The sequence below is a fragment of the Meleagris gallopavo genome, chromosome 5 (genome assembly GCF_000146605.3).
Source record: "Meleagris gallopavo isolate NT-WF06-2002-E0010 breed Aviagen turkey brand Nicholas breeding stock chromosome 5, Turkey_5.1, whole genome shotgun sequence".
NCBI classification, from domain to species: domain Eukaryota; kingdom Metazoa; phylum Chordata; class Aves; order Galliformes; family Phasianidae; genus Meleagris; species Meleagris gallopavo.
In genome coordinates, this window is record NC_015015.2 from 51,431,364 (window position 1) to 51,457,306 (window position 25,943).

General features: G+C 41.1%; 1 protein-coding gene across 2 annotated transcripts in view; it reads right to left on the reverse strand.

The window, feature by feature from the left end:
* Positions 1-5,545: 5,545 nt before the first annotated feature.
* NUDT14 (nudix hydrolase 14) overlaps positions 5,546-25,943 on the reverse strand; it is a 50,892-nt gene continuing 30,494 nt past the window's right edge. For both annotated transcript variants that reach the window (XM_003206765.4, XM_010712001.3), the window contains exons 3-5: positions 18,732-18,796; positions 14,965-15,202; positions 5,546-7,417 (exon numbers count right to left, since the gene is read on the reverse strand). In XM_003206765.4, coding sequence (XP_003206813.1) covers positions 7,177-7,417; positions 14,965-15,202; positions 18,732-18,796 — 544 coding nt within the window. In that variant the 3' untranslated portion in view covers positions 5,546-7,176. The remainder of the gene's footprint in view (positions 7,418-14,964; positions 15,203-18,731; positions 18,797-25,943) is intronic.

Genomic DNA, 25,943 nt, shown 5'->3' on the forward strand with positions numbered 1-25,943 from the left:
AGAGCCACATCCAGCCTGGCCTTGAATGCCTCCAGGGATGGGGCATCCACAGGAGAGAAGAGGTTGTCCAAAGGAGGGCTATGAAGATGGGGAAGGGCCAAAAGCCTTGCAGCACAGCTGGGCTTAACTGTGCTCGTTCAGAGTGCAGCCCTGCTGATGGCTGTGAGCAAAATGAGAGCTTTTGCCTCCCATGCCTGTAATTACGCTGCACAGAAGGCAAAATATTCCACGATGACAACTTGAGAGCTGAAAGAAATAGGTCTTAGCAGACGCTGATTTGCAGGATAAACAAATCAGTTCGGCTCAGGTTCGTCCCCTCTGCCGCTGACGTTCTTTGTTCTTTGATTTAAAGTGTCAAATACAGCACTTGCGCTGCACACAAGTGACAAAAGCCAGGACAGACCCATAAATCTGCAAGCAGAGCATACACCCAGTGCCCCCGGAGGTCTGCTGCTTTTGTCTATCATCCTTGGGCCTGGAGGAGCATGGCGCTTATGCAGGGCTGCCGTTCCATAAAGCAGAACTCCATTTTCAAAGCTCTAACAGCTTGCAAGTGAAACGATAGCCTTTGATGCTGAGCTCTCCCAGGATTACTGGGCTGTATTAGGTTATACAAGTAAGCAGATTGAGCTCTGTTAATTTAAACTCTCAGTCTCCAAATTTGAGGGGGGAGCAGGCGGTGATGAGAGGAGGCAGATGCTTGTCCTGCCCCATCCCATCCCGCTGCTCTGGTATTGCCATTCCAGCACAGATGACAGTGCTGCCCCTGGTCCCCATCCCATTTGAAATGATGTCCCTCATAAAGGTTCATTTGTGACATGATGTGGAGATGTGGCATTTGGGGACGTGGTTTAATGGGCACGGTGGTGATGAGTTGATAGTTAAACTTGGTGATTTTAAAGGTCTTTTCCAACCTTAATGATTCTATGATTGCATGATTTTATTATTTTAGGAAAGAGTGGGACCCACAAACCAGGGTTGGGTGCTGGGCCCCTTCCTGCTATTGCCCCATCACTCGGTGCTGGGGCATTCCTTGAGGACTGGAAAGCTCAAGTTCATCAAGTCACTTAAATGGAAGCCCCTCAGAAATGAGTTCAGCTGAAAGCAGACAAGGAAATAAATTACTAAGCGATGTCTCCTGAAGATACATGCTCTTTCTGGGAAGTTGAGCTTGAGTTTGAAAGGACTTTGCCTCCTTTAGAGGTCTGTGGGTCCTCTGAGTTCCAGGTTTAAACCGAGACGTAATTCAGGCCTTTTAATAATTAAAAGGCATTTGAGTCTCCTTAGTCCAGAGGAGCAGATAAGCAGCTTTCTGAGCACTAAAACTCAGGCTGGTTTTATAAGGGGCATTAGTGCAATGGTCTTTCAGTGTTCAGTAATAGGAATATTAATGTACAGACAGACTTAGCGGAATCATCTAATATTCTGTCTTTTGGCATTTACGTTTTTTTAAACATCACTGCCACTCAGTGTGGATGCTGCTGCGTGCCCCCAGGCCAAGGGAAGGGAGGCCAGGAGTTGGACTTGATGATCCTTGTGAGTCCCTTCCAGCTCAGGATATTCTATGGCTCTACGACAATAAATAGTGCTGAGCGTGACGGGGCTGTGCGGTGCGCTCGTATCTCTGCTCGGTGGGACCGGGATCTCCAACAACATCCTTAAGCCCATCCTGGAGCTGCCACCCTGCCCCGACCCTCCGCCGTCCATACGGTGGATGATGGCTGGAGCCCCGTGCTGGGAAGCCGCTTGCATCAGCCCCATTTCTCTGAAAAAGTAGCTAAAAATAGGCAGGGAGCTGTGCCATGGGCTGTGTGCTGCCGGAGCCAGGCTTGTTTCACATTGCAGCAGCGCTGGGACTCCAGCCCACAACATGAGGGCAGCAGGATGGGCACCTTCGTTAGGGCCAGGGCGGTAACAAGGAGGATCGGGGAGGTCTCAGTTTCTTTATCTCCTGTAAGAAGGTTTGTGGCATAAGATGATACCTTGCTGCAAGGCAGTCTGGTCAAGTGGAAATCAACACTGGCTAAGTAAAGGCTGATCATCCTGCTTAAAGACTTGAATTAAAAAGCTTTTCCAATCAGCTTTGGCTGATAGAAAAAGGACGGGGCATTAGGATCAGCCACGGGGCTGCAGGAAGCAAGACTGCCCCCTCCATTTTTTTGCTTCTTTTTGTGCTTGCTGACACCTCCCATTAATCTGGCTGGAAGCTGAGCTATATTAGTAACTGCAGGGTATTTACACATTGCTTTTGCCAGCAAGAAAAAAAATCTGCCCATTAGTGTCCATCCAGGAGCTAAATCCTCTGTTGGAGGAGCTGTCACTGCTCTGACAAATAGAACCGTTAATGTTGCCCAGTGCCTGAAAACCCCTGAAATCAGCCCTTATTCCTTGGTTATATCAGTATTATTTTGTCTGTGCTCAGTGGGGACACCAGGATCAGAGCAGTTGAAGGCACAAAGCCAAGGAAAAGCAGCAGGGCCTCCCTCAGCCCTCATTCCCCCAAACTCACTTTCTTCTCAGATAGAGTGGTGATGCAGTGGCCCAGCTGCCCAGGGAGGTGGTAGAGTCACCATCCCTGGAGGAGTTAAAGAATCATGGAGATGTGGCACTGAGGGACGTGGTCAGTGGGCATGGTGAGGTGAGTTGGGGTTGGACAGGGTGATCTTAGTGGTCTTTTCCAACCTGAATGATTCTAACTGCTTTCACCTGGCTGGGAGCCCATCACAGCCACTCCCTGCTCCTTAGAGGCAGCGTACAGTGCTGTCCCTCACCTGCATGCTGAATAGGAAAGGAGGGTTTGAGATACCTTGTGTTTGGTTTTCCTGATCCCATTGCCAAAGAAACACCCCGAAAGTGCAGGGTGGGATTGGGGAGCCCAAAGGAAGAGAGGTTACGAAAGGAGCTGTGGGTTATCGGAGCGAGTGCATTCCTGCAGGGCAGGGCAGTCAGGGCCGCTTTCAGAAAGCCCAGGAGGTGTTTGCACAGCACCCACTGCTCGTCCCAAGAACATTTCTTAAATTGTTTCTAGCACTTTGGAGTGCTTGGTTGTGCCTTGTCTGTGATTACTGCATGAGCGAAAGCGCTTTGGAGGTGGCCGCCATCATGATTACAGCAACGTTCCTCTCTTGTAAAATGATCTAATCAAGTTGCTGTTAAATGCTCTACTCCTCACACCCCCACCCAGCACTCAACCCCAGGGGACACAAGAGGAGCACAGGCACTTTTAGTGGAGTCAGGGCATGAGGGAAGCTGTTCCTTGCTGTCCCTGCGTCATAAAATCATTAAGGTTGGAAAAGCTCACTGAGATCATCTAATCCAACACCAACACACCCGCAACGTGCCCACCGACTACGTCCCTCAGTGTCACACCTTCACAGCTCTTGAACATCTACAGTGATGGTGACCTTATCACCTCCCTAGGCAGCCTGTGCCAATGCATTACGGCTCTTTCCGAGAAGGAATTTACTAATACGCAACCCGAACCTCCTCTGGAGCAGCTTAAGGCCGTTACCTCTTGTGCTATCTCTGTTACCTGGGAGAAGAGGCCAACCTCCCACGACAGCCCATTTTCTTCATAGCGCAGCGTCCAAAAGGCTTTTCAGAGCACCACTGCTTTTGAATGTTTTATTGGCCAGCACAGGATATTGCATTGTCCAGCAGCAAAGCAATGCAGGGCAAGGTTTATAAGTGCACGGCTGTATTTCCAGGTCTGAGGCAGGCCAGAGAGCTCTGAGCACCACAAATCCGGGCCATTTAGCCATGGACTGACTGCTGCTGCTGCCTCGTAATTTATCTGGAGAGCAGTTAAAGCCCTTGTAAAAATGTGTTCCTGATTACAGAATGAGACAGGCTCTCAAGAATTATACCGTTCCAGGAGTTGAGGAGTAACTTGTGCGGAAGGATTTATATGAACATCGCTTTGGTTTATATCAAGCAAAATCCCACGTAATCCAGCGCGAGGGAAAACTACCATTGGAAACCTGCTGCAAACTCTATGGCAGGCAGCTGCATCCTTCTTTAAACCAAATGCGAGCGGGGGCTGTGCATCCCTGCATGCAGCAGAGTGAGCGCAAATCCTCTTCGGAGAGGCTGAGCGCAGAGATGGGCTGAACTCAGCACGTAGCGGAGGTGAGCCCATCCCACTCCACTTCCCTTCTTGGGAACCACAAGGGCCTTATCCTGATTCTTCCAGAACCACTGCATGCTCCAGGCCCCGGCTCCGAGCGGCTTCAAACAAGCACTAATCTGCAGAGCCTGCAGAGGGGGACCGAAGGAGCGGGCAGCACAGCGGGAGCCGCACACACAGACTTTTATGGCCACAAAGGCCAAGTCGCACCTGCTGACGGTTGTGAATAGACTTGCAGACAGCACCAGGTGTGCCATTTCAACAGATTTCACAACTGGGCGTGCCTTTCATCTATCTATAGAGCTACGGCCAGGGGATGAAGCCTGCTCGGCAATTGTCCTAATTTAGCAAAAATCCCATTCGGCCGGTGGGCCGCCCTGCGCGGTCCGCGCGCGTTTGAGGAGCAATTATATCGGTTGCCCTTGGGCTGGCCCCAGCCCTGCAGGGAGTTGGGGCATGCTGCCTTTGTCCGCGGCGGGGAGGGATGGAAATGAGGCAGTGGGCAAAAAGGCGGGCGGCTGCCAGTGGGGAGCAGCCCTGCAGCCGGGGCACCCGGCCCAGGATTCATCATTCGGGAATCATGCTGGTAGGTGCTATACAAATATGGCAAGGAAGAACAAAAATAAATATCCGCATGCTCGCAAAGTACTGGTCACGTCCTTTCTGCCATCTCGTAGTAAGCCTGATGATGGCTTCATATCCACTACAGCAGAATTTCTAACAAAGCTCGTTTGGCATTTTGGTATCGTTAGATTATTTTCATATCCCACATCAGGAAGATTAGAGACACTAAGGTTTGTTTTTTAAGTGTGGTCTGATCGATTGTGCTCAATAAAAGAAAGACTCTGATCTCATGGGGAAGGCGGGATGAGATCAGATAAGGTTTTTGTAAGCCGGAGTCAGTATTCATTACCAGCAAATGGGGACTTTGTTTTATTCCAAATGCAGACTCTCCGTGGCCATATGTGTGGTGGCACGTCCAAAGGATGGGTCTGAAATGCAGACGTGATTTCAAGATTCCATTAGAAGCACTTTTCTCCTGCCTGGGCTTGGCCGATGTATATCAGATTTGCTCTAATTATGATCTCTGAAATGAGCCACAATGAAAAATAGTGGGATCTGAATTGCTCTCGTCGTATTTTTGTATATATGAATCATCTACCATTTGGAAAAAAGTTCAAACCCTTTCTCCTGCATTTTCAAACCGTCCTAATTACTCATAAAGATCACCACCAAAATTAACAGGGAAGAAGGAAAAGGATGAACGTACTTTAAACTCTGTCCAATGGAGCGCGTCCAGGGGAGGGACGGACTAAGCAGCCTCCTGCTCACAACAGCAGCAGCAGTGTGGGTGAGATTTGGGAAGTCTGGCACTGCCCTCAGTCCTCTCCCAACACCGACACTCCTGGGCAGTCAAGGCACTATTAATAACTCATATTTTATTCAGTTTTGAAGGCTACAGCAGCAATAGGACACATACTGAGCACTGTAACGATGCACAACAATGGAGACCATGCCCTAAAACATCTTCCAATGTAAATATATCAGACAGACAAAATTTATTTACTTTTCATGATTATTCAGCCCTCGACTGTCCACAGGCACAACTCAATGCAACTGTGCTGAACTCTGATGAGAGGTGTCCAACTCCACAGGCTGCCACTGCTCTCTCCAGTCGCTTTTCAATGAGCTTTCCTCCCGTCAGCACAAGAGGCGAGCACCAGTTTTAAAGGCTTTTTATTTATATTAATTTATTAAGCACCTCTTTAGATCTGCAGCTATTTCAAATCACTTCCCTACCGCATTTATTCCAGCTGCTATGTGAAAATTTGCACATTCCCTCTACTCGTCTTCTAAAAATACTTCATACCTCCACAGCCCTACAAGTACAGATAATGCAGACATCTTAATTAACACTAACTCAGTGAATAACATAAACAACTCTGTAATTAAATGTCCTGACTTGATTCTCTCTCATTCATGCTATTAACAGTTTCACGTGACAAACAGTCCACATCTAAATCATGCTGGCAGAATAATATACATTTCAATTAGACCACTTTATTAAATCAAATTGTGCTGCTCAGTATGTCTGTGCAAGCTGCATGGCCTTCAGTGTAAACTGCACAAATGATGATAAAGTCTCTCATTAAAGCACTTCTGATTGCTGGATTCAAAGGAGTGTTATTGGAGGGGAAAGTCCCACTCTACACATTTTGGTGATAAGGAATCTGAGACGACAGAGAAATCACTTGTGTTAGTCACCTTGGAGTCAAATGAGAAGAATTTGGCCTCTCAGGTCCTGCTCTAGAGGACAAAGTTTGATCTAATTAAGCAAGTACTATCCATAAGACAAACAAAGAAGCATGTGTTCCCGTAGAAACCCCCCATCACTCACCCCCACCACTGCTGCTCAGCGTTCTGCTGAGAGCAAACAGAAGTAGGCAGCCTTACAGCTGGTCTATTGTCAGAATGACATGTTAGCAAAAGGATTTACAGACATGTTTGCTTATGAAATAAAGGTCTGCATGTTCAGAAACGCAAGCATTTTCTCTGGTACAGGAGCTACACAGAGAAAGCTGTTCCCTGAAAGCTGTGCAAAACTCAACAACATAGTTAGGATATCTGTCACTACGAAGCTGTGCTGCCTTCCCCAAAATATTAGGACAAACAGTGAATACACAGCTCCAGTGAATACACAGCTGCCAGTATGTACAGCCAACAGCAACAGGCTGGCATAGCAGCTGCACCGTGGCCCTGAGCATCTCTTCAAAACAGTGGTAGAGCAGTGCCATGAAAAAGGAGAACCAGGCACATCTCCTTAGCCTTTGACTGAGAATTAATACTTGACTCCCAGAGACAAATGCTGGCCCCAGTGCAGCTCATCAGATTTTTGCTAATGATGGATTACTTCAGATTTTACTTCGGATTTTAATTCCAAATTTATAGTGAGAATGATTTGAAAACTGTAGCAAGGTGAGTTGATGAAGGCAGGCAGACTTGCAGTTTTCCAGCAGGAGATCTTCTCTTGAAATCAGGGTGCTTTTGTATTATTTTTTTGGTAGCTTGGGTGCTATGTTATTTTGGAACCACGTGAAGCTGAAAATGACACCCATCGTCTTGGGAAAAGTCTCATCATAAGCAAACTTCATGGAGTCTTCTAAAGGTATCTCTACAACTTCAATCAGCTCTCCTTCCTCAGGTTGGCCACCTCCTTCACTCGTTCTCATCTGGTCTGTTACTTCTGCATAAAACAATGTCTGCCTGGAACCTGTCACACCTACTCCAGACCTAGAAAAAAACAGAGGAAAGTTTAGACAAAAAATGGTACCTAGAAACCTGAATCCTTAACTTGGGTCCCGACTCTCTGTTAATGTCATTTAGAGCTTTCAAAAGCAATTTGTTAATATGGAAATTGAATACAGTCTTCATGTCAAAATATCATCAGTTTTGAATACAGTTGCATGTTAATTCAATTAATCTTGGTGAGAACAGGACTGCACCGTGACTCACAGAGATCTACAAACAACAGAGTGAAGCTCCTCAGTGTATCTGCATGCTATTATTGCTACATTTGCTTACTTGTTTTTACATAAATATTTAGATTTTTTACTCTTAAGAAGATTAGGTCCATTCACAGCTGGAATCCTCTGTTCATGGACTGGAGAAGTACAATAGAAAGGCAGCTTGAAAGTCTTTCTCTATCCTTCCTGAACTTTAGCCTTGACCCAAATGGACCACTGTAAGCCCACATGTATCTGAAGTAATTCAGTCTTCCCACTAAATTTGTTACAGTGGATTTAGTTGAGGATATTTTAGATTATATCATCTTTCTTCAGCTAGACCACTTGCTGTGCATTATACTTCTTATTTGTTAATCCTCTATTTCCTTGAGACTATTTCATTTAGATATTTTTAACTAAGGGATTAGTACATAATCCACTCATTTAGTCCTTCCAAGAAAATATTCACATTGTAATTGCAATTTCGTCATTTCATATGATTACAAGCGACTTTTCAGATTGAAGCTGGATTCAGAGTTCACTGAAGCTATGAATCAGGACTTAGGGAAAGCTGCAAAATTAGCCTCTGTTTTATTATACACACAAAGGATGCCAAGATTTGTAGCAGTGTTACGATCTTAGAGTGCATATCCATACCTACATGTTTTCTAAGAACAATGACAATTATCTTGTTTGGACAATTAACACTGGTTATTGAAACTGGTTTCTTACATCAATATACACCTCCTTTTCTAAACACAGAAGTGAAACAGTGTATTATTTTCCTAAGACCACTACAGATGTACTCTTGACTTTGGGTAAGGCATTTCACCCCTGTGGAATCATTCCTCCATCCCTACGAAGTGATAGAGATACTTAAGCATCTTTCACACTTCCAAGGACTCAGAATGAAGGCTGCTATGTGATTTCAGTCACTGTAATGATGAAGCACTTCATTCTCTGTTCTTCTTCTTCTTCTTTTTTTTCTCTTTTTCTTCTTTTCTGCAGGAAGAGGCAGAAAGGACTTTTCCTAATCAACTAGAGAGCCAGGTCTGCTGCTCTCTGTACAGTGACACTTGTTCTGCAGTTGTTTCCGTAGTAGTATAATAAACACGTGAAGACTGCTTAAGATCCCCTCACTATTTAGTTGGGTGACTTTGGTGACTAAGCACATTGTGTTATTTATGTACACATTCACTGACTTATTGCCTAACTCCATGACTATTTCAGTGTCTTCATTAAGACACAGGAACATATGCAAGATACTGTAATTCATAAAAGCAGGTAATAGATATTTTCTCATCTTTTTAGTTTAATATTTCTTTCTCCAAATGCTCTCACTGACTCTTGATCATTTTCGCATGGAGCTATGTGGAATGCCCTTTACTAAATTAAACATTCTCCAGGACTGCCTATCGCTTTCACATTTCCAGACTCTCAGGTATTCCTGTATTCTGCTTGTCCTTAGAAAACCGTAAAAATATCAGTTCTAATGTCAATCCATCTTTAGTACCTTTGTTTTTTTTATACAAATGAAAACTCTGCAGGTCTGTTGCTTTGAAGCCAACCCAAGCCTCCACCTGGATGAAGTAATAAAGTGCTTTAACATACACCTTGGAAAACACGTACACATTTCACTGGTTTGGGGGCAGAGGGAGGAAAAGAGGGGAGGGGCAGAAGGCAAGTGACTACTAAAGAGGCTACAATTTTGCTTTCAGTGTGCTTTCAGGTTTATCTGTTACTAGAAACTTCTTATCCTTTCCCACAGTTATCTTCTGAGCACTTTGTTCAAGGAATTTTGGTCTGCCTTTATTTGTGGTCATATTCCTTTTTTTGCTACCTTCTTTCTCTATCCTGAGTCTGCAACATATGTTTTTCCTTTCTGTACTATTTCATGCTACAAATAAAATGCTTTTGGTCTAAAATGAGTTACCTATTAACAGATTACAACAACATTCATTAGCTTTGCATCTGTGAAAATCACAGGGGTCAGCACACCCGAGCTGCCAGTGATGGGAAAACCACCCCCCTAACAAAGGTGTCTCCCCTTCTAACACAAGAGAGATGCAGTTTTGGGGAAGGGCAAGCAGGGTCTGAACTCACAGCATTGGCCCCTCAAGCTTCAGCCTCACACTGTAGGTTTAGCCCCAAGCTGCTCAGACCAGGCATGGCATGGCTCATACTGACCCAGACCTATTAGGCCTGGCTTGACCTAGCTCACTGTTCCAGATGGATTTTGATGCGTCTGCATGGTGCCTGACTCTCATTTACCAATGTGGGACAAATGCAAATGATTCTATACAAAATGCAGCTATGGTTCCCTGGTCTCTTTCTCAGAAGGATATTCTGAGTTTATAGTTACTTCAATTAGCAGCTACATGGCTGACAAAGACTCTGGCAAATCATTAGGGCTTAAGCTCACAAACTCTACCTTCAAGAGAGAGACTTTTAAAAGACTCTTAGCACTAAACCTTAAGCATTGCTTCAGAGATGATTAGAAACCCCCAACGCCTTTGTCAACAGCAAGTCTAAGAATGTAAGCATGTCAAACTAAGGATACCAACGCGGTATGGTTCTCATCATAACAATAACTTCAGCTTCAGCTGACTACATCAAAACAAGACTGCACACTGCCGTCCCACATTTCACTTCAACTAAAATGCCCAAACATTGTATTCAAACCACGCTATTCCTCCAGACCTGTGAGCAACACTTGGCAGCATCAGCGCAGCAGAGACGCAGCTTCTGCAGCATTACTGCAACGTGCTTCTCCTACCCTCCCGCACAGGGGTGGCACAAGGCTGCAATACAGAGACTGTCACTCCAAGCTGTTTCTGAAGCACGGCAACAGCAGCTCCCACAAAGCCTTTCTTTAGCTCTTCCCTTCTCTCAAATCTATCAGGAAATACACAGCACATGAAAGCGAGCTCACAAAGCAGAACTTCTCACTCACCGAGTTCATAAGCATGAAGATAGGTAACGTATTTCAATTGCAATTGGCTGGTAGAATCTTACTTACTGCTTTAAAAAAAAAAAAGTTAAGTATTTCCTAAAAGCTACAAATGAGATTGAGTCCACCTCGTGTGAGTGCCTATGCTCGGGAACAGGGAGCTTGTGCTTCAAACGTGTACACACATATGCACATGTCAACATTTGTAAGCAGGTCAAAATTGAAAGCACACACTTAACATTAGCTTTCTCCTTTTCTCGTGTCCAGGTACTCATCTATTCAAATCCATTTTTACATCCAATATTTTAATTTAAAGGAACACACAAGCACCTGTGAGAATACAGCCAGCATTTGATACCGTGCTCCTCTGTTGAAATGTGAGGAACAAATAACTTAATTGAGATTAACTTATTAACTAACTTACTATCAACTAATTAACTTTCTAGTTAAACTCGGATTTCTGATAGACGGTAATTAATAGCTAACTCTCCCATCTTTTAGTATTTAATAATATAATTATATGAAGAAACAACAGTTGTCTGTTCATATTAGCACAGAAATTTGGATATACAATGAATACGTAACTCATGTTTACAAATAAACAACAGAAATCTCAGTTATCCATGCTGAAATCAAGATCTACTTAGGCACACAAGATGTACACTGATGAACGGCGACATGCAGCTCCCATTGTCACTTCTTAAGACCTTTGCACAATTCTGACTTTATAAGCAGCAGGTGCAGGAGAAAAGCAGAGAAGTAATTAACATAAAATTATATTACATTATGCCATCACCCAACAGGTGTACTAGCAGGTGATCTTTCTAATTATAATGCACTCCGACATTTTCGAGGCCGTTACTCTTTCTACATAATAACCTGTGAATACAGACCATTTTTACCTCACTGCACAGCGACTAATAGCCATGGCACAGCAATTGGAACATCCAATATTAATTCTATGAATACTCTTCTTTGTTGTATACTTTTGGAAAAGTTTCAAATGTAGAAAGATTAAAGCAAGTACCGTTATTAATATAGGTAAGCCCTTAAACTAATCCATCCGAGCGTTTTAGAGGGCTGAGAACCTGCAGGACCCATTGTACTCAGTTTATATTCCCTCCAACCTCTGAGAGAAACTAAGGATGGAATAAAGGGGAAAGAAACTGAATGAGAAGCTCTAAGTAGCCTTTCTCCTGACGGGATGACATATTACTGAAGTTTAGAAATATTTTTCAAGACAACCAAACATTTCAAGAACTTGCAGAAAATATTACAAGATGCAATGACAATATTTATGACAACATATTTAGTAACAACAAAACATTTCTTTGCCCCAGTCTTGTAACGAAACAAGTCTCAAGAAAGACAGTATCTCAAGCTGTGAAACTAACTAAAAGCTTAATTCCACATGGGATTCAAACTGAAAGCTGCTGGGATTCAATGACAGAAAGAATAATAATAACCTGGTATATGAGAAAGGCTCGTTCCCCCTCTGAAATCTTGCATTCAGGAAAACAAAGAGGGAAGAAATCCCACAGATTGACAGTTTCACTGACAACGGTTTTCAAGAAGCCCCAGTTTTCAATCCCACTGCTGCTGTATGATCTTCATTTTACTGTTGGTCTAAATGGTTCCTTTACACCCACTGCATCCTTCCATTTTCGACTGAGGCCAGAGACACAGCTGCCTAGAACTCAGCACAATACTACGTGTCAAAACACTCAGAATGGAAAATGAAGCCTACAAGAGTGGATTAGCCGCTGATGGAACAGAAAACAAACTTGCTGTAATGGTGAAATGAGCCTACTTCCATTCCACTTCAACCCCTACTCTGAGTTCTCACCACATACTGTCCACGTCCCTCCCCTTTCCAATCCATCAGCCACAGAACTGTGTTTGCCTCTCTAGCAAAAACTGCTTCTCCCTTTACATTTGTTGCATCTTCTGCTTTCCATATTCTTCTGTCAGATGTGCCTTTATTCAAGTTAGGCAATTGCATTCTCATTACCATGATACTAGGAATGGGTGACATGAGGCATACAAGACAACTCCTTCCTTTCAGACCAAAGGATGGATCACATAAGCCCTTGCTTTCATGAAAGCCCTCTCACTGTGCATGGAATTCTGAGCTTTCATCTACAAAAATATAGCAGGCTTAGTAATTCTGAATTATATTTCTATAAATATTTTTAATGTTTGCATCAAAGAAAGAACCAACAGCTAACAGATTTGTAAAGAATGTGTCACATACAAACAACTTCAGCTGTAATAGGACAATAGGTCTGGTGAACAGGAACAGAGCAGAAAGAATGATCAGACATTGAGAAAGCATTGTCTGAAGAGAAAGGTAAAATCAACAAAGACAGCTTTGCATAGACAAAAATAAAATCAAGAGGAGACATGTTCAAGCAAATACACAGAAGGTGCAGATGTATGTCATGTCTGCTGGAAAGAGAGTAATAAATCACAGCCTGGAAATGAAGAACAGGAAAATGAGACCAGATATCAGGAAAACCTTGCTTATAGTAAGGACACTTCAGACTGAATACTTGGAAAGGCTATGAAATGATGTCATTTTAGAGAAAGCACAGATGCATGCTTGTTAGAAATGACATAAATCCAGCTGAGCCTCTTCTTTGGAACAGGAGATCCTCCCAAAATTCCTTCCGATTCCATTTGTCAAGGCTTCTCTCTGAACTGCTGCAATGGATCAATTAATAATATAGAGCAACTATTACACGGATCGTTGGGATGACAAATAATAAAAGAATTGTATGACATAACTATTAATGGCATGCATGTACATTCATGTAACACTTTATGTTAATCTCTTTATGTTGACGGTTGCAGCACAAAACAGCATAAACCATTTGGAAAAATCTGTTGCACTTAGAAAAAGCCCTGAAATTCTAGTACATAATATAGCTATTACAGAAAAAAAATGTCCTTAGCAGAGCCTAGAGGGACCAATTATTTCTTGTCTTCGCATCAAATGCTCAAGGATCAAAGAGATACACCAGCCTGGCTAAAGGAAAAGTAACAGGACACTGCTAACAGCAAGATTGCGACATTTAGAATCAAATTTTAATACACAATGCAGTAAGAAACTGTAAAAATATCATCTTTGATGCTTCAGCCTTTTATATGAGTCTGAAAAAGTCAATATTACACAGGATCTTTTGATTTCAGCATGGATCTCCACGGGCAGAAAGCTGTGTCCACATACACAAAGCAAGACTGGGGGATTAACATAGTAAGCAAGCATGCTTTACTTAGTCTCAACACAGAAAACTCCCACTGTATATTCTCTTTGCAAGTCAGACTGCAATTAAAAACAAACAGAAAAACCTCACAACAACATGTAAATGGAAAAGACATTGAACAACCAAAAATATATACCATTTTAGTGGGATGAGAATTGTTACTGAGACAAACTTCTACACTGATGACTACAGAAATTATACTCTGCTTTTCTAGTTTGTGGGTGTGTATAAAAGTGTATATATCTGTATGGTACAGCCCACCAGTGTAACCCAACATAGGAAATGCAGGACAGTTTTTTCTCCTAAGTCTGGAAGGCACTGTTTCTTCCAGCAGAACATCCCTTGGTTTAGTGTCAAGGAGCTGTAGGAGGCAGCTCCTGTGATTCAACCCCTCCCCTCAACAGAAGCACTGCTTCTTAATCCAGCAGGAAATAACATTTGCCAGGATTGACAGCTGTGGATTTGTATTCAATTCCCAAATTAAAAACCAATGACAAGGCCTGGTTCAATGGAGATGTCAAGCAAAATGAAGAAAAGAAAAAACCTGCAGCACTCTCTGTAAAATACAAACATACATACATTTTGGATACTAAATGCTGGGAAGGAGATACAATGGGATTAGAGCTGTGTGCAGAGTTTCTCCTGAGCTTTTCTTTTCTTTTTCTTGAAACAACTCACATTTTGTATTTTTCTTCTTAAATATTATTTTCTTCTTACACATTAGAATCTATTTCAATAGTCATTTAAAATGCTGCAACAAATGACATGTAAAAACCTTCACCATTAAATCATCAGAATCTTCACAGATGACATTAATTATCATTCCATTCAAAGATGCATTAATTATGCCCTAAATATAATGGCAAAAGTTCTCATGCTTCCACAAAGTCACATAACTAGAAAATCAGAGCCCACTGTGTGCACTTGTATCAGAATAGTAAGAACCAGAAGTGGAAAAAGACTGACCCAGTAAAGCAGTGTAACAAACTGCTCTTAGAAGCTCATTAACAGCTCCAACACATTGCTTAAATACAGGAACAGGGAGCATTAATTCACATTCAAGCTACTTCAGAAATCTGTGACACAAGAAAACATGGTGCTTTACTTGCTGCTCTTTACCTGTAAGAAGTGATCTTCTTTAGGTTTGTAACAGGAACACGATAGCCACACTCTTCTAAGATCTCCTCACAGGCAATTTCTTCTAAAGAAAGGTGTGGCTTGTCTACGATGCCAGCACAGAGTTCATAAGTCACTCCTACCACTGCAGGTAAGGGATCCTCCAGGCGGGAGAAACTTTCCTTGTCCTGGTTCTGGAAGAGCTGAGGATGTTGCCTTTCTACTTCACACATGTAAACAGCTTAAAACAAACAAACAAACAAATACATAAGGAAAAGAAACGAGAGGGTTGAGTTTATTCGTATTCAAAGGAAAAATACATAGACCACACAAATCTGGGGCAGAAAGTTATCACGAGAGCATGTGAAAGCAGCAAGTGTCTGGTTGTGCTAGCTATTAAAATTATGACACAGAGAAAATACAACTCTAAAGAGCAAAGGATCTCCTCCGACTTCCGTAAATTTATTCTTTGAGCTCTATTTGTGCCTTTATCATTTGGGATGAGGCCATGCACATTAAAAAGGAAGCTAGCTCATCCAAGAAGTCTACACCCCAGAAGTTCCTAACAGCTTCCCTTCGTTAAGCAGTGTGGCTATCAGGATTTAATTTAAAGCTGCCGTTATTTTGCAGGAAAGTTGGGTTGCACATAATGTACCATGTGCACAATGATGAGTCTTTCAGCCTGTCAACTCAGCTGTTATTTAGAAAGGGTATGAAAAGCATGTATGTTTGTTTGGGGAAAAAAAAAAAAATCCCCTTTTGAACATATAGTTCCTTGCACAGATTCCTGTGTGGAGTTTGAAAAAGACTTCTTGAATTAATCTACAAACAGCTGCCACTGTAATGCACTCCTAAGGGAAGTGCCAGATTTTAGTCCTCATTTAAGCAAAACCTCTCACCGATGTCAACTGAAATTTTGCCCGAGTGAAAACTGCAGGAATGGATGTAAACACTAAAAATCATTGTTGACAAATCCAGATCCCTATCACTTTGGTACCACAGCAACAACTTTTCAAGCACTTTCCAAACCCCAGAAATTAGTGCCTGGAGTTCTATCAGGCTTCTTGTGAGAACTCAGAAGGGTTTTACAAGAGATCAGCACTTTGTGGGCGTTGTTCAGATTGGTCTGGATAGAAACGTGAGGTGCAGAAGTATGCCCAAAATTCATTTTTATCCAGAACTCAAGATACCCAAAGCTGTCTGCAAGTAGGTACATTTAGGCCCTTGAGATACAAACATTTAAGGAAAAGAAGCCTCCATTTTTTAAGTTGATAGACACAAGTAGAGCTGTTTTCTTCTTAAAACGCAGTGAGGAGGAGGAAAAAAAAGTCCTTGAAGTGTGCTTACTGTTGTTAATACACAAACTTTTAAAAGCTATGAATTACCATAAAAATGACAACTACTTTCAGGATCTCTCTGAGATGAACCCAATACTTTTAAGATTGTGTTGCTCTGTCAGTATGGACGTATCTTTATCAGTACATACAAAATGGAGCAAAGATACATTCCAATAAAGGACTTAGGCACCAAACCAGGATATAGGTAAGAGTGTGGGAATGGAAATATGAAACTGTGATTACAGTAACTCTCTGTTGTAAGGCTGCTGAATCCCTAAAACCCCTTCTGTCATTCCAGCAGGCACCTGCCATCCTCCTTCTCCCCCAGCACAACTGGGCTCCATGTAGATCAAAGTTATGTTCCTAGAAGGACCCAATCCAGCAGTCCTCCTCAGAGAAAAACACTGGGATATGCCAACACGCTAGCACACTAGCAGCTTTTCTCTGTCAATAAGGAAGAAAACAAGCTGTACTAATCACTTCTTTAAAGAGTCCAAAAATCAGTGTTCAATCAAGCACGGACTCGTTACCACCAGGCTTGGAAAGGTTTGGATTGAGTTTCTCTCTCGTACAGAAGCAAAGCCTAGAAGATCAAGGTGCCCTAGAACCAGGGATCAGAGTCATCAGAGTCCCTCAGACCTCTCTTGAAAATGGAGAACTGACTGCACAAGTGATACACCCAAGGTCCTAAGGTAACAGACCAAACATCAGCCTTTGAGGAAGACATTCCTCTTCCTCACTGCAGGCTGTTTGCTTACTGCAGAGGCATGAAGAGTTCAGAGAGCAGAAACTAGAATCCAGGGTTCCTCTTCCAGCAGTCACTCACTCACTGGTGCTGTGTCCTATTGCTTCCTCATCTTCTGATGGCTTACATTATTTGGTCAGAAACAGCCACTTCATTACCATCACGAAGCTTCCTCCATCCTTGACCTCTCTCAGGCCAGTCAGATAAGCTGCTTAACCCTCAAAATCACAGAATTGTAGGGCTTGAAAGGGACCTATGTGAATCATCAAGTTCAACCCCCTGCTAAAAGCAGGTTCCCTACAGTAGGTTGCAAAATGATCTGTTTGCAGCCACATCAGACCTCTGCTAGTGCTGCATAAGGGAATGTGGTGAGGATGTATGTACAAAGATGGACAACTGCCTTCAGAAACAGCACGGACTTAAATGGGAAAACCTGATCAGCACACCACACCCCAAGGCAAGGCAAGCACATATGTCATCCACCACACATGCAGGGGACGAGCCTGCTGCCTGAGCTGCAGCTGTTTGCTTGCAAGAAGAAAGCTGTATTATCATCTTCCGTGGGATCCTGAGAGAGGCAATGAGAAGCCTTCGCTTTAATTTCTGCTCGGAGAAACAGGCATCAACGCAGACAGTAACCAGCTGATGGAAATAAAATTACAGTGTTGTGAGTAACAGGGGACATGGTTGCATCGACTGAGCTGCTACAAGATTTTGAACTGACCACTGGCCCCCAAGGCCAGGTTTGACATCCCCATGGAGATGATATAATGGACATTACTAAGCGTGTATCTATGCCAGCTTCTGCTTAAGATTGCCTCAAAGAGAGCAACAGCTACATGAGTGATTTTACTCAGCTGGCAAATAAAAGGCATTGAATTACTAATATATAGATAAACAAATTCCTTATAATAATCAATATAGTGCTTCATGAGAAATAAACGCTATTATCACAACAGTGTGGCACAAAACTGAGCCTGTCAATCACTGTTGGTAAGTAGGGACAGCATGACACCACCCCAGAAAGTTTCCAATGAAGTCTATCACAAACAATCTTGAAATGGTTTCTTAGCAACAGTCAGTGAAATATCTCGTGAATTTTTTAATTTAAGATGCAAACAATATGCATTTCATTTTTAACTTCCAAAAAGTAAATACTGCTTTGCATAAAAATAACTGATTCAAAACTCAGAAAATACAGTATATTAACTTATATTCCTAATAATGTCCCATTAAATGAAACTGTAATCACATGGATGAAGCTATAGCATAAATAGTCCTGATTTTCTCATATTTTCAGTTTCTAAGTGTATAACACATAAAAAACCACAAGCTACTTAGAAAAAATAAGGACCATTGCAATTCTGAACAAAAGCTGGCAGCTAGGTAGGTCAAGAATCAGCTTCAAATAAGAGTAACTCATTGCACGAGCTGTTTGAAATGTCCCCAGAAGAGGACAATGGCATTCCCAAAAGCAGGGTGTGAGGCTACCCTCATCATTCATTTCATCTGTAATGGAAATTTCCTTGGTTAGAAATTCCAACTTGCTGAAAAGGGTGGGCTGCTGCACAAAGAACAGAATATAGAACAAAGATTTTATCACCACAGATGCACCAACTTTTAACTGCTAAACCCTTAAAAGCTTGCTTCGCTAGAGAGCAAAAGTAAATCTAAAAAAAGAGGATTACCTGGGCGGAACTGCTTCACCACTACAAAGCACTGCCGAGAAGTATTGAAGATCAGGATTGACACGCTAGGGAGAAGATAAAAAACACAAGATCAATGCTTTATGAAGGATATATGCAGTACTATTAAACTTACATCTTGTGAATTTCATTTTAGCTACATAAATACATAGAAGAATTATTAAACCACAATGCAACAAGATCCTTGACAAAGATCCATCAAGAAACACAGATAATGGGTCGTGTTCCCAAAGCCCAAATTAAGTCACTTTTGCCTTCTGTCGTGCAGATAAAGCACTCTACCAATCGATTCCTTCTTCCCAACAACAAGAAGACCCAACCTAGTAAAACATCTATTTGATAGCAACAAGTCAAAAATTCCACAAAACCAAGACCATTTTATTCCTCCTATAAGGCCCATATTAGAATAATCTAATTTTTAAGCACCGTCCAGCTCTACCTAAAACCAGACTTCTGTATAAGCACAGAAGATATCTGATCTGCGGCCATTTGCTCGGCTGGACCTTAAAAAAAGACACCACCAACTTTGTCCAGACTTAAATCTGGAGTGCTTTTAACCGCTACAACATTCTATGGTTCAAAAGTCAGATTTTAACCTTTCCCCTGTCCTCCTGGCTGTCTGAAATCCCTGCCACAGGGAAACTGATTCCAAGATGCCCAGAAAGTGTGGAGAATTGATCCTCCCTGCTCTGATCTCCAGTCAATTACTGCTACATTTTACTAGTTAAAAAAAGTTGGTAGCCCATCAAAACCTGCAGAACAAGTGTATGTTGTGCTCTTCCCATAGCAGCACTCTCTCATTTGTTATACCCCACCATATGTAATTGGAAAGTTAATTCATTATTCTATGAATTCTAGAAAAGATGATACTAACAATGGCAGATATGCAGCATTTAGTCAAACTTTCAACTTTCCCTGCAAAAGAGCTGTGCATTTATTTTCATTATTTGATTTTATAATGAAGTAGAGCTGACAGAGTAACTGCTATTTGATGATTATTAAGAATATATGTTAAAGCTTATTATAATAATATTTAAAGAGCAAAACAGAAGAGGAAAGTCCAGATGCGAACATTTATATTCACACTCATTATTCTTAAAGATTTGTACTGCACATCGATGGTGAGATGGCATTTGGAGGCAATTTTTAAGCAATGATTTTAGCCTTTGGAGCCGTCGATACTGAGCAAAAAGCAAAAAGCTATTACTTCTGTTGAATGTATGTATATATACCCGACTGTAATTCCAAGACAGAGCACGCTGCCTGAAAGTAGAGATAGCAGCAGCCCAGAGCTAAGGGGAAAGGGAGTAGTGGGGACTTCTGAAGAATGCAGTTGTCCTTTCCCTTTCTTCACTCCCACCACCCCAAACACAATTTTTCCTTTGGCTTTCCTTCTTCAGCACGTCTCATTAAATAAATCGTACCAACTCATTAAAAGTGGTTCAGCTATTAGACATTACTTTTTTCCTAAGAGTCAATCACTTGAGATTTTTATGGAACAGATGGGAAAATTAAAAACAATCTGTCAGAATTAAGGAACAAGATCAAATTAAGCTGGAAAGGAGTAGCAGCAAGTTATTACAATTGTCTGCTTCTCACACCATCTTGAGATGAGAGGGTACAGAGATGGCACAAATCTGTAGAACTTTCTATTTAATTACTTTCAATTTTCTGAGAGACTGACAAACAATTCTGAACATAAATTTACATTTTTTAACAAACTGCAACGTACAAGTTCTAATATTTCCCGTCAATTAAAGAGCCACAGAGGAGAAAGTTCAAAATTAAATACTTTAAGATGAGTGTCACTCTATAAATGCCATTTGGTATTTTTTTATTCCACAAGAAACAATAAAACATGAAATATTTCCACAGGTTACCATGTGTATAATTTAAGAGAAGCCACTTGAAGTATTCAGGACAGTTATCTGAGTACGGCAGAAAGCTAGGGCAAGAAGATCCCCACGACCACTGCTTTCATTGATTTCCCTAATGCAGCAATACGTTTCAGTCATTTGGTCTGGCCTGCAAGATTAAGAAAGCACATGGACTGCTCCAAAAGTAATGCTGCCTATTCTATTATGTCAGCCCACAACACCAGAGGTAGATGTTGGTGGTAAGGCAGCAGAGGATGAACCTTCCCACCAATATTCCATCTCGCTGCCATGTGACAGCTGGCAGCAGAGGGGCAGTCTGACAGAATGGCGTCTGACATGGAGGCGCGTATGGAGCAAAGGGGAATTGAATTCCTCTGTGCAGAAAAAATGGCACCCAATGGCACCCACTGACATTCATCAATGCTTGCTCAACACTTACGGACACCAAACAGTGGACGTGAGCACAATGAGGCAATGGGTGGAGCGTAACAGCAACAGTGGGCCATCTCCACTGGTACGGATATTTACGAGCACAGCTCCTGTTCATCACAGGCAAAAATGCGTTATCAAATGGTGGTGACTGCTGAAAAATAGTGTTTTGTAGCTGAAAATTTGCTCTACCAAATAGTGTTATTGCGCTCTTTGTATCTACTGTATTTCCCATGGAAAGAAATAGGAGGCAGTACTTTTGGAGTGACTGATTCCTCTTCTACCATTAAAAGAGTGATATCCACCTAAATACTTCCTTTTTATCTCAAAATACCCCTTAGAAGAATTTAGAAGATGCCTCTGTGGCATGCCACTGACCTAAACAACTCCTCCAGGTTCTTCCTTCTGTGAGCCTTGTACAGCTCTGTATTTACTGAGCTTACGTAATGATGCTTTACGGCATTTCAGCAGAGCAGACATTGACAGAGAAAAGACATTATAGCTTCATGTGCTCACAGCAGAGAAAGGCAGGTGGTGCTTCTAGAAGCAATGCAAAAAACCATGGGGTCTGACAGCAGCAATGGTGAGGTAGGGACCTGATGATAATCAACACCTTTTTAAAACATGCACACGCAGATGGAGGGACAGAAAGTTAATTCTTTTCAAACACACCCCAGCCATTAAGATCAATAAATGAGCTTTGCCAAAGCTACAAGAACCAGTACGTCTTGAGATCCAATACTAAAAGCATGCTTTTTTTCCTCTGAGTTTGCTGACGTTATGGGCTTTCCTTCTTGTTGCTGCTTTTTGAGGATAGGAAGAGAATTTCAGCTTGTAATCGTTGGCTTTGTAATTTCTACCAGGATGGTTTGTTGTTGGTTTCTATCTGATGGTTTGTCAGTTGTTGACCTGAGCTACTGCTAATTCACAAGCAACTGCTAACACTTACTAATTGCTTTTCATAAGACAAACTTTTAGAATGCTTTAATAAACAAAGATTCATTCAGCCTCTCCTTATTCTTACACGTGACTTCATCACCTATTTTACAAACGCTTATCCACAACACAAGTAAATAAGTAAATGCACAAATAAACCCCAGTTAAATAACAGCAAAGAAAAGGACAAGATTCTCTTGTGTTTCTCTGAATGAAGTGAGGCTCTCAAGGCTGGAGATGAGGCTTTTTAAAAGATAATCTTGTACGAAGACTACAGTACATTAAGTAATTGATGGGGTAATAAGGGCAAAGAAATTGACCTTTCTTTAATCATCCTAAGAGGAACTCAGGACCCTCCTTGTGCAGGTGGAAACAGGGTATGTGTATATGTATGTGTCACACAAATAATTCTAATCAAAACTGAATAAAGTAAGGTGAAGCACTTAAAAAAAGAGTGGCATTAACACTGAAAGCCAGAGCTTTCCCAACTATTAACCAGTCACTTCCACCTCCTTTTAAAGACTAAAAATCTCACAATTAGTTGAAAACCTATAATAATCTTTGTGCTTCTTGGAAATGATCATGTTCCATAGAGGAGACTGCAGGAAATAATGCTATTTGATTAATGGGAAAAAGAAAGGAAAAGATAAAGAAGACAAACCCTCACAACACTGTCAGAGCCCGTGCTAATTCAACTGACATTCTCAAAAACAATGAAAACAGAATAGACAATGAAAATAAGATTCATAAAAAAAAGAAATACAAGAATAGCATGCAGGAATAAAAGTAACTGATTTAATCTGTCCCTCCCCACTGACTATCAGCATATTTGGTATTTCAGGTCCCCCTGATACAATCAGAAGAAAATAAATGTAGTGTGCAATCACAGAAGTATTTAGAAAAAATGTATTCATTTCAGCTGGACAGCATGTGAATATGAAACATACATCTACCACTTTGTCCTTATATGGCCTCATAATGGAGCAAATAGAAAGATTCATGAATCGTCCAAGAAAAGTAGTAAGAAAAAAAATCACTTAGATGTGATACCACTGTTTAAAGCATAAATTTATTTTTGTTCTTAAATTTATGTGGATTAAGTTTTCTGAACACAAAGTCGACAAACTGATCTTTCCCATCACCTTCTGTGTCAATTTATGACTCCGATCAAAAATAATTGTAAGGGAGGATTCATCCTTCAGGGAGACCTTTGTCATCCCAAGTTATTTCAGAATTATTTTGGGGGACCACGAGAAAGAATTGCATGCATGCTGTGTTACTTCTGTAATCAGATGAGCCATCAACTTCACAGCTGCACATCCCTAAAATTTACAATATATAGTATCTAAAGTGCTGTGTTCTTTCTTTTATCAGAAAATCTAGAGCACCCAGTGTCTTAAGCCAGAGGAAACAGCCCGTTTTCAGAGCAGACAAGTAATAAAGCTGTACCCTTTGATTATTCTCCAGTGCAATTCCTTCAGTTTCCCAGAGCTCGAACTATAATGCAGAGAGTCCTGAGATTAAACGTGTGTGCTCGTACAATCTTTATTGGTCTATTTAAGTCTTCCTTCAAAGCATTTTACATTTTTCAAAGGCCAACACCAATCCAATTGGCTACTTAAAATGCAGCCTATTACAAAAGCAAAGCCATAAGCTCCTGACAAAAACATTCACCCTTTCATACTAATCACAGATAAAGTGGATTTGGCAAAAGATAATTAGAGATGTCTAGAAGACTTCTGTATTCAAATAAAATTTGAATGCTTTCTCCAATACTATTTAAATATTTATTACTAAGTGAAACCAGGATTAAAGTGGCAAGATGCTTGTGCTTAAGAAAATTAATGTTACATTGAAAAAAATCGAAAGGAAGGCAGGTTTCAGTAAATTGAAGTGCAGCAGGAAGTTGTTCATGGCACCATAAAGCAAGACATGTATGTTTGATTAATCATCAGACTTACAGAAGAATGACTTAAGAAGTGCTAACAAACCCATATACGTGCACTTCTAAAACAATCTCTAATTGTAAAGTAGCAATTAGTACCCAGGCAAAGAATAAGGCGCAGGACAACTTGTTTGGAATAAACAATCCTCCCAGCAGGCTGTTTTCATCTAACAAAGGAAAAAATAGAAAGTAAATTCAACTGCAAAATAAATGAGACATCAAAGCACATTGCTCTCAATAACATTCTTCAAGAGTCATATCTTGGCCTGTATCCCAGGATACCCTTGAAAATGAAAAACTGCATCTCAATGGGATTCTTTCAACAAAATATTTTAACAAATAAATTCAGGTTTTATTCTAACTTGGTTAATTAAATAAATCTTTGTGGGCATTAAGCATAGAGTAAGTCTGAATCTGATGGGCTTTTGTTCCAATTCTTAATTATTAGTGAAACCACTGTTTATAAATGTTATCACATAATAAGACCACTAAATGACCTATCTAAAAGGCAGAGGTATGACTTCATTCCAAAAAGGCGAAAGCCAAAGCTTTAAAACAATTTGAGAATTCAAGGACAGTACACAGAATAAAAATGCCAACCGTTTTGCCCAAGCTAGGAAGGGATAAACCAGCAACTTCATACTTATCAAAAATCAAATATGAAGTGAATAGCAACATGTTCTCAAGTGATGGTGAGTTTCATCACCATTAGTGAGAAACAAATAGAGAATTCATATTTTACCTACTTTCCCTATTTCTAGAATGATCAATTTAATAGCTCCCTTCTTTCAGAGAGATATTTCCAGATAAAATTCACAAAATAGAGGCACTCTAATTAGAGAATACTTCCTCATTTTCAATGAGGAAATTTTATTTATTTATTTTTTTACCAATCCCAGATGCTGGCGATGCCCATCTTACTACATGTCTGTAGATGATGCAAACACTTCTGGCACTCCTTTCAGACAGAGCAGGTTTAAGTCAAACCCATTCAGAAGCAAAGTAAAGACCTTAGATTTCACTGACTAGAAGAAAACAAACATGTCCGCTTCTTTTGCATAATATTGAACAATACTTAAAAGAGAAATTTCTGAAGTTGTAAAAACTAGATGTCTCTAATTTGGCCACCAAAGACTTCTGTTTAGAAACATACGACTCATCAACCAAAACTCTTATGTATGTGCTTAGATTTAAGTATTTTTATTTACTCATGTAATTTTCCAGTGAATCAATGCCCCAAATAAGTATTTTATTGCCATCTTATCCTATTTGGTAGAGTTTATAAGCTAGATGGTGATTTAATGACATCTGCTTAAAAAGGTAAAATCAGAACTTGAAAATCTGGCTTCTGATTTTGCGTTTTTCTCTGATAACTTTACAGCATGAAATGCATTTACTTTTGCCCCAACATACCATTATCCTGACAGCATCCTCGATAAACAGATACCGGCTGTATACCTGAGCACTTCCAGCGACAGGGATTACAGAACATCCCTTCCCAGATTTTCTTAATGCCAACTGTTAAAAAAAGTTTCTTAGCATTTCAATTCTGAAATATTTTCTGTACAATGCCATTCTTTCTTATTCTGTCATTGGTTACTGATGAGATCAAATGGTTCTGGTCCGCTTCCTAACATTCCTTCCCATTTTCCTGATAAGCAGTAATTTTTCTTTCCAGTCGCATCATCCTCTGCACGACCATGCCCAGCCATCATTACTTTTTCCCTCAGCCATTATTTCCCTGAACTTTTCATCGTTTCTGTTGTTTGTTGAACTACATCTGGTACATTATCTCCTCTACTATCTTTGAAGATAATGATGTGAACTCCAAGCACTGACACCCTGGAGATGTTACAAAGACAGAGGAGCTTTACAGCACAACGCATCGCTGTGCACAAGAGGCACATGCCACCCAAGAAAGATTAATTTTTTCTTAAGCTGTAAAGATGCTAAAAGGCTGTATTTTACCCATTTTAAAGCTACTGTGATAATTCTTGTGCAAAGGAA